A 12,966-nucleotide genomic window follows, 5' to 3' on the forward strand; every position below is an offset into this window, starting at 1 on the left:
ATGACCCGCTTGGGCTTTGAGGCAAACAAAAAGGTGATCAGTGGAGGAACTTCAAAGATCGATACAGGTAATTTTGATACATAGGTAGAGACATAGAATACGAGAACCGGATTGTACAATAGATCCAGTCATATTAGTATAACATCACAAAAGTATAACACAATAAAAAGGATATATTACTGACCAACGGACCGGAAAGATAAAGTGAATAGATAGCCAACTCATAGTAGATATACAGACTAGAGTTCGTAATCGTTGAAAATGATGAATGGTTTATAGTTTGAAGAACCGACGGTAGGAATAAAACAACAGTGCACAATTAGATAGATACAGGATAAGAATAGGTAGTACGAGAAAATATATATAATAAATTATAAATAGTAATAAAATTAAGAGTGACAATGGGAATAAAAGTATAACATAGTAAAACGGAAATAGACATAGATTGTAAAAATAGAACGACAGTGGATAGACGAAAACCAGATAATTGATAGTTAGTCCACGCAGCGAAGTTTCCTGCTCTACGGTCGCTGCCAATCACAGCCTAGATCTTACGGAAGAACCCGATTCTGCTGCTAGGAGATAGTGATGGAGCGTAGGCTTGAAAACGTCAAGCGACGGGGAGTTTTTTAGGGAGAGAGAGAGTGCTCGTATCGCACCCGCTGTTGTGCGAATTCCGCGCTGAGTCGCGTTAGCCAGTGAATCCGATTTAATGAACCCGCGACAAGACTCGCGCGTCGATATGTCGCGGCTGCCCGAATGTGTTTTCAACTATAATCCGCGGGCCGTTGCGCCAAATATGGATGCGAATACACGGAATATCGGTGTTCAGATCAGAGCGGTCAGATTTGTGATTTAATTCTCCACTCGCCGCGTTAGTACTCGGAATGAAACTGCAGCGTTATACGAAACTTGACACGATTTTTCAATTACTTTTATTTTTATTTCAGCGATGCGTTGTCAAGGCCAGCAACAAGTTTTGCTTAAGTATGAAGCTTATTCCACTGTCGGCTGACTCGTTCGTCAATCTGTTATCGCTTCGGTCAAATTTGATGAATAACTTGAAACAAATATAAGCCGGGCTTTTTAACCGCCTGAAAAATCAATTAAATAGTCGATTTGGTAAACATAAAATTGAATATGAATAGTCATTTGTAATCTTTACAGATTATTACGAGCGTTGGGAATTCATCAACCATACCATAGTCGTCGGGGGATTGAAAATTCACCAAGGTTTTGCAATGAAAATGATCGCAGTGTGTTGTATATTCTACATGAAGAAAAAATAAATTATCAACCATAAAGCGATTGCGAGATCAAAATGCATAGTTTTTTTCTGTGGGAACCCCATTTTATTTCTTTTTTTTCCGTACTCGAATTCAGGATCCTTTAAAATAATTTCTCTGTTCCAGTCTTGTTTCCTACAATAATTTCAACTCACATCAAAATACACTGTGAATTATATTTGTGCGAATTCGCGATCATACGACGAACAGCGAATCCGTTGCAATCATTGCCAGCTTTGAAATATCAATAAACGCGAGTCTTACGGAAAAATAAATTTATTTTGTCACGTCTTGGGAGGCCGGCCGTTTCATTCCACAGACTCCACATCCAGGACCCTGAATCACACGATGGATATCCTCGTACCGCGACTCACGAGCGCAAGGCGATTGAGAGGAAAAGCATTCTAATTTCTTTCCGCCTTATCGGAGAGAAAGATTTCACCGACGTTACGATAGTTCGAATCACCGGGTTCATCCCTCGCGTTAAATTCGTGGCTGAGTGTTGGACCACTTCTTCCTGAGCCGGAATTTTCGAACCCTTCACGTGTAAATGTTCCCCCTCAACAATTAGTCTGATAATTATCATTCTCCACTCCAGCGGTCCGCGATCATGATCGTTGTTATGACTAATACAATACCCGTACGTGTCCGTGTGATAGATTGTGAGCGCGTAGGTACGAAAATTCCAACCATAGTTGGCGGAAATGAAATGGCAGATTCAGAGGAAACGCAAAATAAGCATAAGAATGTGTCTTCGCCACCTCAGTGACGCGATGACGCTACCAGAAGATCCATCACACGACTCACGAGAACCTGGCTTCTAAGCACTTTCTGGAGTTCCATCGACACCCGCCATTTTCATGCAATTCAAATATTACACCGTGCCAATTTTGTATTTGAAATAACGGTGATGTAATAATTGCGGGAGGACAGATTTCGGCGGCCGGGTTATTCGGTGACCCCGTAAATCTCGCCTCAACGAAATCTCCCGTCAATTTCATCGCCACTTTTCTCCTGCGTATTCCGACACGGCAATCATTCATTCTCTCTTGACGACCGAGTTGCCATATTCGCTGCTCTTATATTTCCTAGCAAAGTTCACTGAAATTATGAGCCTCGTTTCGTCCAGGGTCAAATCAGTCACCGATCACTGAGTGAGCTCGAGGAGTCTCACGGATTTTTGACAAGGGGATGTTCACTGTTATTTGTCTCCATTCGCGCGGCACGTCGCGCTCTGAGATAAATGAAGTCTGTAATTTCTTCATCACCGTCAAATGACTGTTACTCTTCGTGGATAGAACCAGAGGTAATGATGAATGATCAAAGATTGTTGCGAAAATTGACAATTTCATATTTGCACGTTGATCTCAGGAGGAAAAGAAATATATAGGAAATATTTGACGATGACATCAGTTAGTGGTTAAAACCGTAAACATCTCGAGCCGCAAAATCGTAATAACGTCGGGGAGATGGGGAAAAAATGGCATCCCGATAACGTCTTTTTCTACGTATTTCATCGCAGCCCAAGCTTCAACAGTTTGTGGCGATTATGTCAGTCCTCAGTAGCTTGAAATTCAATAGCAGAACTATTTCGATTAACAAGTATACTATCATTGAACTGCGGTTTTGGGTCACTTGCACGGAGATAAAAAGCAACATATAAAAACCGTCTCGAGTTTGATCAACGAAGCAGCGTGAAGCAGAGACGTCAATTGAAAGTTTAACCTAACTGCGCAAGCCGCTCCCGTTAATTTACTAGACAAAAGTGCCGAACACCTTGACCAATTTTGTCAGAATGAAGATTCTTTATACACTAGCACATATTTTCGCCGTTGGTGAGTTGCCTTATCTATATTGATTCCGTCGCAAATAATCCCCTCAAGAAGTCTTAAGATAGTAAATGAGCCGGTAAAATTTCGTCGATTCTTATCTTGAGCCCCAAGAATGATTTGCCGGCAGCCTCTCTATTCCAATCAGTTGACAGTCATTCTTTGAATTTGTAGTTTAAGTAAACGCCTATTTCCTTGACAGGATCTGTAGCCTCCAGCATGGCTCAAACAGGGGGTAAAATCGATTTGGGTTTCATTCTGCTATGCTTTCGAACTTATATCAAGAACAGCGCTGTGGACCCCTTAACTTTTATGGATGAAAGCGTGAGACAAGTCGTGAGAGATAAGTGTGAGAAAAATGGTGGACCCTTCGCCTTCGGTAATGCCTCCGCAGCAGTGCGAGACTTTCAGAACTCTGTAAAGTCAATGGTAAACGAAACAGTGCCAGATGATGTACTGAACTTCTTTCGACCACTAAACGATAAGAAAGGATTCGCTAAGGTTTGTCACGTGTTCCAAACTGCGAATAACTTCACCGTCGCGACGCTGGAATCGTGCGCACGTAGGTCATCCCGTGCGGGAACGACCTACTTTGCGCACTCGTATCGTAATGTACTAATTTCCAGCATTTTGGAGGGATCATGCCGCTGATTGTATAGCAAACAAGAGCGAGAGCGAGGCTATAGCAAATTGTACTCGAGTAACTCAGCCTGTCCATGGATCGTCTGACAACAATACTGCCGTTGATAGGATTGGCCTACCGTGGAGTATCCCTCCAACGTATACTGTGGACTTGGAAAAATGCAGGTGGGTTACATTTGCACATGTATCTATACCGTCAGTTTGTGACCGAACGATATCCAGCATATATTTCGGTAGTAATTTAATCGCATAATTGTAGAATTTCGTATTATTCGTTAAACAGGCGCATGGATTCAATTCACACCTGCGTTCTCCAGCAGTTTCAAAGTTGCGAGCAGCCAAAGTCTTTCAACCTTCTGAGCGATGATAGGAATTATTACAAAGAAATAACAGGCCGTAAAAACTTACCGAATGCACATACATCAGCGACTGTAGAGGCCAATGGTGTTGGACGCGATGGCGGTGACAATGTGAAAAGTGATTTCAACAGTAACCAGAATGCAATATAATTGTGTGACCGATTTCTCGGGGCTGCTTGACCGAACATGGTCAAAGTACGGATGCTGACTACCCAGCGTTTTTTGTCACTAGATTTTGGTACCGATAGTTAAACTTTACCCAATTACTTCATTATCGATATTCTAATGCAGTTGTTTGACGTAAAAACAATAATGTACGTACCAGTTTTCTGTCCGAAAATCGCATTCTGTTCTGTATTCTCGATACTCATATTCATGTCCCATAATAGTACATTACATGACAAGTACGGGAAGTAGGTGATACCTGCACGCACGAGTTGTGTGTACTATTTTTGACACAAGTGTGGTAAGTTCACCATAAGATCTGACAAAAGTGGTATTGGTACACAAAGAAAAGCTGATATAACCTATTGTAACCGATGTTAGTAATCCGAGCATCACCTTCGCTCCTTAGCGCAGCGTTTGTTTCCATCGATTAAAATCCGGTAAATACACAGTGCGCAGCAGTATGTTTTCACAATTTCAGAGATCGCTGTGAAGGTGACATTCACTTACCGCAAGATGTGTCAAAAAATAACTTCCCTGCATCTTCTTCGATCCTGCGACAAGTTTAACTCACACAAAGATGCGTTGCGACGAAGTCGAATTTATAATACCTCTTTAAAAAGCTTAATCCTTTAGCCGAGCTTGATCACAGTTTGAATTCTCGCGCCGAGTGTCATCTTAGGTACAAACATATATATTTGAATTATTGACTTGTCGGCTGCGATCACGAGGTGGCCAAACGGTCACCGAGTCATTCGTACGGCGCAACTCGCAGAGAATACTGCGAAGTTTCATCGATTGCCATTGCGTCTTAGGAATTACTTTGAAGTGAATCGAAAAGCATTTAGTGTGCGAGTGTGGTACCAATGAAAAAATAAGTTCAAACAAATAATCGTGTGCTCATCATTGAGCTTTATCAAACCTTGCCCGACCCCTCTTGTAAATTTTTCTCATGTCGATCGCCGGAAGACCTCGACACCGAACAACACGACCCGGTGCCGCAATAAACCGCAAGCTAGGTCCGTCCATCCGTGAAACAACGTATAGTTGTTTGGATATGTTCAAACTGTCAGACATATGATCAGCGCATCAATGAAGGATGAAGAAATCTCTCACTCTCGACGAAGTTATCATTGCTGTCATCGATATTTACCGGAACCATTCACGGCGCATCAGGAACGTGAACGGCATGGATTTCGATTTCCAGATGGGCATCGTAAGGTTCGTTTCACGGTCTCGTCCGCGTTGCCGGGCTGGCTAATAAACACGTGAATCTGAAAGTGAGTGTGAAGAAATCACGGTGCAAATGCCTAAAGTGTGGCGGTGAGATTTTTTTTCGGAGTGAACAGCGCCGGGCTTAAGGCGACGAATTGCGAGGATGAGCGGAGACGCGTCAAGCTATGGAGTTCCATCGGCACCCGTCATTTTCGTGAAATACAAACATCATGCCGTGCGAGTTTGGTATTTGAAACGTCTGTAATGCAATGATTGCGAGAGGACGTTTTTCGACAGCCGGGTTATTCGGCGACCCCGCGAATCTCGCCCCAACGAAATCTCCCGACCAGCAAAATCCACCGATAGTACGACCCCGATTTCGTCCAAGGTCGAATGCGCCACCGATCGCGAAGCGAGTCGAACGATTCTGACGGGTTTTTCCTCCCGTTAGCTACGCTGACATTTTTTTCTCCATTGAGGTGACAGGCAGCACTCGTTGAAAAGTATATCTGTAGTTACTCTTACGCGCGTTGATCCAGAAAGTCAAACATTTTAGTTATTTCAAACAAGTATGGTAATATTTCACTCGAGACGTGATCGCGTGAATGCTAAAACTGAAAAATGCGTCCTGGAATATTTCTGTCAGTGTTGAATAAGTTGTACGGAAAATCATACGACAGATGTCGTAAAGTTTGGCGAAGGTTATCAAAATAATAGTCTCTTGATGAATCCTCTCATGAAAGATCGTTAAGGGGGGGGGTAAGGTTTTCAGCGTGAAAAAAAAACCAATTTTTTTGTGAATTTTTTTTTGAAGTATGAATTGAGCAAAATTTAGTCAAACCTTTTGCGCATTGTTAGGTATACTTTTAAAAATATTCGGTAATTTTTTCATGCTCGAATTGTGCATCAATGCAAAGGATACCATTCAAGGACAATGCTAAGGCCGTGAGTTCCTATATCGCAGGATTCTCCGGTCGTGGAGGATTACAAAGCTTACCAAGCTTTATACGACGATCATCTCATTGACACTTCATCATTGATGTGAACTGATGAAGAAATTATCAAAACATGAATTTATCGCAGAGAAAATCTCAAATGTCAGCCCGAAGTGCGCTGCAATACCTTTCGCTGCGCAGTGGTGTTTGTCACATGAATGAAACCGGAAACGAACATTGAAGACCGTGGGGAAAACAAACATTATCCAGAACTTGACCCAGGAAAGCATTTAAAATCAATCATCCAAGTTTCTGCTCAGCATCGTAAGTCTCAGAGTGACAATTCATACCTCGATCGAAGAACACGAGAACATGCATTTCACGTGAAATGTTGTGGAGTCAGACGATTCTGCGTCTCTGTGATTCGCAATCCATAAGTCTGACATTTCGTAAAACTCGCACCGTCGACACTAACTGCATATTTTACGTATAGTTTACGCGTAGCGATGAGACAGAAAACGTTTTAATTCGAATGTACGAGAAAGAACTTTGGCCACATCGGATGATGTTGCCGGAGATCAAACGAACATTGACTTGGCTGTTAATCCGATGCCCTGTACTTCGATAATAGCACAGGTCAAAGCTGTATCTTCGTTGAAACTGCTAGCCGTCAGGTTTGGATATCTTGACCTCTGTGTGGATTATACGATTAGCGTGTATGTATAAAAGCTGGTTACTCTTCAATTCAAAGTTCGTTGTCGACTACAGTTTGACCACAGAAGAAGTTGGTCTCGGTTATTAAGATTCGTAACGACGTGAGTTTCAGTACTGAATTCGTGAGGCGTAGTCAAGAGTCTTACTTCTGGTTGTCACGATGAAGATTTTCGTTGCATTTTTATTCGTTCACCTGATTGCTGGTAAGCCAACTTGTGAAACTATACGGCAAGACAAGCAGACTTGAACTCGATCGAATTCAGCTTTAACTTCGACGTATAACTGTGCGATATAGTTTTGAGCATCTCAGAATCAAGTGACTGACGGTTCTAGCATCTAATCTATTGAATACTATTCAAGTTTAAGTTATCAACATTCGTGATTTTTTACTAGCTAGTAAAATAAGCTGTTCCAATATTTGGTTGTTGTTTCACCTTCACCTGTGATTCACTTTCATTTCGTAGACCATGTTTTGCTTTCGTTCCTATACGCTTTGACTCTGTTACAGGAATCTTATGTTCCGAGGCTACTAAACCAAAAAATGCACTACATCCAGAGATTCTTGTGGAATCGTACATCAACATGCTGAGCGCCCTTCGTTTCTACCGTTTGGATTATTTCGGTGAGGCCATCAAGCAAGCCGTAATCGACAAGTGCAAGAAGAATGGTGGACCAAAGGCATTCGACGATGCCAAGGAGAGCCTGCTGAGCGTGCAAAATTCGATAGATTCCTTGATCAACGACACTGTGAATCAGGTTCAGCTTGTCGGCTCAGAATCGTGGAACGCGCAGGAACAGATACCGAGACTTTGTGACAAGTTTATGACTGTCTTGAACCAGACGAAGCCAGCTCTGAATTCAGTCGGACCTTGTCTGGACGAAGCGGAACGCGCGTCTGCCAACATCTCGTACAACATGATATTTGCAGGTGGGGATTTCTTCTGCGGGAACAACGGAAGTAACCTTGTTTGTAAGTTCATTTACTATACATATCGTATGCATGGATCTTTTTTGTGGATATCGAAATGCCCTCACAAACATATGCACGTAGTTATGAAACTAAACTGCTCGCTATGGAGTGTACTAATTTAGCAATAAACCGACTCTACTTTCGTCTTGGAAACCGAAAAATGTAAAAGTGTGCATGAAAAATACCACTTCTTGGTTGGTTCCAAAGCTACGGCTGCGTGAAATTCATTCGCGTGGATGCAGAATTATTCTTGAATGCACGCCACCAAAGGTTTGAATATAAAAATTGAGAAGGCGGAAAGCGATTATGCAACGTTTTCGAATTATTTAACCTGTTGTAAATTTGTATAACGTTGTCTTTTTTTGTCCAAGCATTTTACACGGCTCGTGGATTTGAGTGTGTCGCTAACCTTCCTCGGAGAAACTGTTCGGTACAAATGCCGCCCCGCGATATTGCCGTCCTCACCGACGGCGCCCGGATGGCTGGTGCTCCATGGTCTTACGAATCATCCCACCCAGGCCTGGACGAATGCAGGTAAGTGAAAGATCAGAAAATTGTTGCCGTTATACTATACTCCAGCAGCATATGCTGCAGTGAAAGTTTTGCTCAATATTGAATGATCATTATCATAAATTGACCAACAGGACTATGCGGACAATCAAAATCTGCACGGCCGAAAGATTCAGTGGATGCGAACAACCGGAACCTGCAAATTTGATGAATTCTGCATTTGATACTTCTGAAAAAGCAGGAGGCTGTGAAAACATACTCAATGCCGAAGCATCCTCTGCGGCCTGAGGATGAGATGACTGCAAAGGCTGTGGGAGGAAGGTGGGACCTTCCCCATTTCGCAAGATTTTCAATGTAGATTTAGTGCAGTATGCAGAACACGTGAAGTGATATTTTGATCGATGGGCTTGAAATCTTGTGGAATACTTTATTACACCGTCTATGTGTATGTAAAGGTATATATATATAAATATATATATATATACGATAGGACCTCAACGGATAATGTATGATAAACATCAATTATTTTCTGACGATCGATATTCGCCATGAATCTTACCCTGAAACATCCCTCGATCATTTTGAGACGAAGAGCAGACTGCGCGTTACGACCGAGAAAGCAGGAATAACCCAGACGAGAAGCAGTGAGTTAAAACCGACGTGACGTGTCTCTTTGACGGAATTTCGTCATTTGAATTCCTTGGTATAGTTTATGACGTGAAGTTCACATCCCTCATCAAAAAACGATCCGTTAATTGGAAGGCCATAAAAACGGATGGGGCTGACTCTGAATTCTGGAGCTAATTTTCCATTTCACGTTGAGTCGAATGTCAAATAAAATCAACATGATACCGTGAATAGGTATTGAACATAAGAAAATTTCACAAGCAGCGAACAATTTTTCATGAAAATCGGGAAAAAAGAATGTATAAGAAAATCGGTGAAAGCCTCAACGTCGACTACAGTTTGCATGAAATGCACCAGATGCGAATCGCCTGACGTGAATATCCTGCGCTTTTCGAAGCTGGAAAGAATTCTCCGCACGTCCAGTCGCAGATTCACCTTCGGAATCTGAGCCGGCTGAACGGCCTAACTTCTAGTTCTTAACCCTGGTAAGACTATTCACGCAGACTTGATATTGATACCCGCCTTTTGCCGCCTTTTTTGTATTCCTTGGCAAATATACGGCGCGGATCGAAAACTCGCAAATCACGAGAAGGTCGATTTTTTACACCCTCGATGCAGCCTCGGGTCGATATTATATACTCTACATAGGTATATTCGCTGTCTTGCAGACCGATGCGTGATATAGGAAGAGAGAAAAAACAAAAAGAAACCGTGTAGAACATAGTAGGTACAGACAAGTATGCGTACATCGCGTGCAAATTGGAATGCAGCGGAGAAATGAATCGTTTGAAACAAACGACTAAACGAGACACATTTCCTAAAAGCGTGTGTATTCGTGTTTGGTCAAAGTTTCGATATAAATAGTTGTAGTCTTTTCAAAGAGTAGCTTTAAATTCTGATGACCGAATCTTGGTAGTGAGAATACAATTCGAGACGTATAGAATGAAACATTTCATTTCATACATTTGAATATGGTCCCTACATGAAAGCAAGTATTTCAAATTAAGTCCAAAAAACTAGACACAAGAAATGATAAGTGAAAAGATATGAATACGAAAATACAAGACTCTTCTGACAGAGTATGTTTTCAAAACTAAAATCTTGGAGGCGATTCTGAGCCGCTTATTCCGGATCGAGGGGTCGGTAGAGAAATCCTCGGGATAACTTAAGAGGAAGAAGGTAGAAAAGATTTGGCGGTCGAGTGTGTATAATCAAGGGCGAGAGAGAGAGAGAGAGACATGGGAGGATATACCGGAAGCCGACAAATAACTCGGACTGTTCTCTGCTCCGCAGATCCGTCGGCAAATCCGGTTTCGAGGCGAAATCAAGTGCTCGTAACGCATCCGCTGTTGTGCGAATTCCGCCGTGAGTCGCGTCAGCCAGAGAATCCGACCGAATGAACCCGCGACAAGACTCGCGCGTCGATATGTCGCGGCTGCCCGAATGTGTTTCCAACTATAATCCGCGGGCCGTTGCGCCAAATATGGATGCGAATACACGGAATATCGGTGTTCAGATTAGAGCGGTCAGATTTGTGTTTCAATTCTTTCGTCGCTGCGTTGTTACACGGAATAAAACTGCAGCGTAATACGAAATTTGACACGATTTTTCAATTGCTTGCATTTTTATTTCAGCGATGCGTTGTCAAGGCCGGCAACAAGTTTTGCTTAAGTATGAAGCTTATTCCACTGTCAGCTGACTCGTTCGTCAATCTGTTATCGCTTCGGTCAAATTTAATGAATAACTTGAAACAAATATAAACCAGGCTTTTTAACCGCCTAAGAGATTAATTGAATATTTGATTTGGTAAACATAAAATTGAATATCAATAGTCATTTGTAAACTTTACAGATTATTATGAGCTTTGGGAATTCATCAACCATACCATAGTCGTCGGGGGATTGAAAATTCACCAACCTTGCGTAGACTAAGGTATTGCAATGAAAATGATCGCACTGTGTTGTATATTCTACATGAAGAAAAAATAAATTATCAACCATAAAGCGATTGCGAGATCAAAATGCATAATTTTTTTCTGTGGAAACCACATTCTATTTCTTTTTTTTCCGTACTCGAATTCAGGATCCTTTAAAATAATTTCTCTGTTCTAGTCCTGTTTCCTACAATAGATTCAACTCACATCAAAATACACTGTGAATTATATTTGTGTAAATTCGCGATCATACGACGATCAGCAAATCCGTTACAATCATTGCTTTGAAATATCAATAAAAGCGAGTTTCACGGATGAAAAAATTTATTTTATCACTTCTTGGAAGGCCGGCCGTTTCATTCCACAGACTCCACATCCAGGACCCTGAATCACACCGTGGATATCCTCGTACCGCGACTCCCGAGCGCAAGGCGATTAAGAGGAAAAGCATACTAATTTCTTTCCGCCTTATCGGAGAGAAAGATTTCACCGACGTTACGGTAGTTCGAATCACCGGGTTCATCCCTCGCGTTAAATTCGTGGCTGAGTGTTGGCCCACTTCTTCCTGAGCAGGAATTTTTGAACCCTTCACGTGTAAATGTTCCCCCTCAACAATTAGTCTGATAGTTATCATTCTCTACTCCAGCGGTCTGCGATCATGATCGTTGTTATGACTAACACAATACCCGTACGTGTCCGTGTGATAGATTGTGAGCGTGTAGGTACGAAAATTCCAACCATAGTTGGCGGAAATGAAATGGCAGATTCAGAGGAAACGCAAAATAAGCATAAGAATGTGTCTTCGCCACCTCAGTGACGCGATGACGCTACCAGAAGATCCATCACACGACTCACGAGAACCTGGCTTCTAAGCACTTTCTGGAGTTCTATCGGCACCCGTCATTTTCGTGCAATACAAACATCATACCGTGCGAGTTTGGTATTTGAGACGTCTGTAATGCAATGATTGCGAGAGGACGATTTTCGACAGCCGGGTTATTCGGCGATCCCACGAATCTCGCCCCAACGAAATCTCCCGTCAATTTCATCGACACTCATTTCCCGCGTATTCCGACACGGCAATCATTCATTCGCTTTCGATACACGGACGCCCGTCATTACTGCGCGGGTTTACTCGACCAGCAAAATCCACCGATAGTACGGCCCCGATTTCGTCCAAGGTCGAATGCGCCGCCGATCGCGAAGCGAGTCGAACGATTCTGACGGGTTTTTCCTCCCGGCAGCTACGCTGACATTTTTTTCTCCATTGACGTGACAGGCAGCACTCGTTGAAAAGTATACCTGTAGCTACTCTTACGCGCGTTGTTCCAGAAAGTCAAACATTTTAGTTATTTGAAACAAATATGTTAATATTTTACTCGAGACGTGATGGCGTGAATGCTAAAAATGAAAAATGCGTCCTAGAATATTTCTGTCAGTGTTGCATAAGTTGTACGGAAAATCATAGGACAGATGTCGTAAAGTTTGCCGAAGGTTATCAAAGAAATGGTCACTTGATAATTCCTTTCATGAAAGATCGTTAAGGGGCGGGGGGTAAGGTTTTCAGCGTGAAAAAAAACCAATTTTTTTGTGAATTTTTTTTAAAAGTATGAATTAAGTAAAATTTAGTCAAACCTTTAGTGCATTATTAAGTATACTTTTAAAAATATTCTGTAATTTTTCGATGCGGAAATATTCAAAAACAAGCCGCTGACGGAACTTGCCCCAGAACGTCTCAGAAAAAGAACAATTTGCGGTCTTCACTATGTCTCGGTCGGAAG

The 12,966-nt window shown here is 42.1% G+C and overlaps 2 protein-coding genes across 14 annotated transcripts in view; one reads left to right on the forward strand and one right to left on the reverse strand.

Annotated features, from left to right (window-relative positions):
* LOC124181203 (pleckstrin homology domain-containing family G member 5) overlaps nt 1-12,966 on the reverse strand; it is a 185,482-nt gene that overhangs the window by 85,535 nt on the left and 86,981 nt on the right. The gene's annotated exons all lie outside the window — the stretch shown is intronic.
* Nucleotides 7,183-9,058, forward strand: LOC124181210. The gene is made up of 4 exons (XM_046567543.1): nt 7,183-7,348; nt 7,654-8,115; nt 8,487-8,649; nt 8,760-9,058. Exons 1-4 carry the CDS (start codon nt 7,306-7,308, stop codon nt 8,911-8,913), a joined length of 822 nt encoding a protein of 273 aa, XP_046423499.1. The 5' UTR covers nt 7,183-7,305; the 3' UTR covers nt 8,914-9,058.

Source organism: Neodiprion fabricii, chromosome 4 (genome assembly GCF_021155785.1).
Source record: "Neodiprion fabricii isolate iyNeoFabr1 chromosome 4, iyNeoFabr1.1, whole genome shotgun sequence".
Classification (NCBI taxonomy): Eukaryota; Metazoa; Arthropoda; class Insecta; order Hymenoptera; family Diprionidae; genus Neodiprion; species Neodiprion fabricii.

What these genes read in the sequence shown, in the direction of transcription:
- LOC124181210 (XM_046567543.1), top strand. Translation starts at nt 7,306, where the DNA reads ATGAAGATTTTCGTTGCATTTTTATTCGTTCACCTGATTGCTG. An exon ending in ATTCGTTCACCTGATTGCTG is followed by an intron (nt 7,349 to 7,653) that starts GTAAGCCAACTT and finishes ACTCTGTTACAG; the next exon opens with GAATCTTATGTTCCGAGGCT. An exon ending in CCAGGCCTGGACGAATGCAG is followed by an intron (nt 8,650 to 8,759) that starts GTAAGTGAAAGA and finishes ATTGACCAACAG; the next exon opens with GACTATGCGGACAATCAAAA.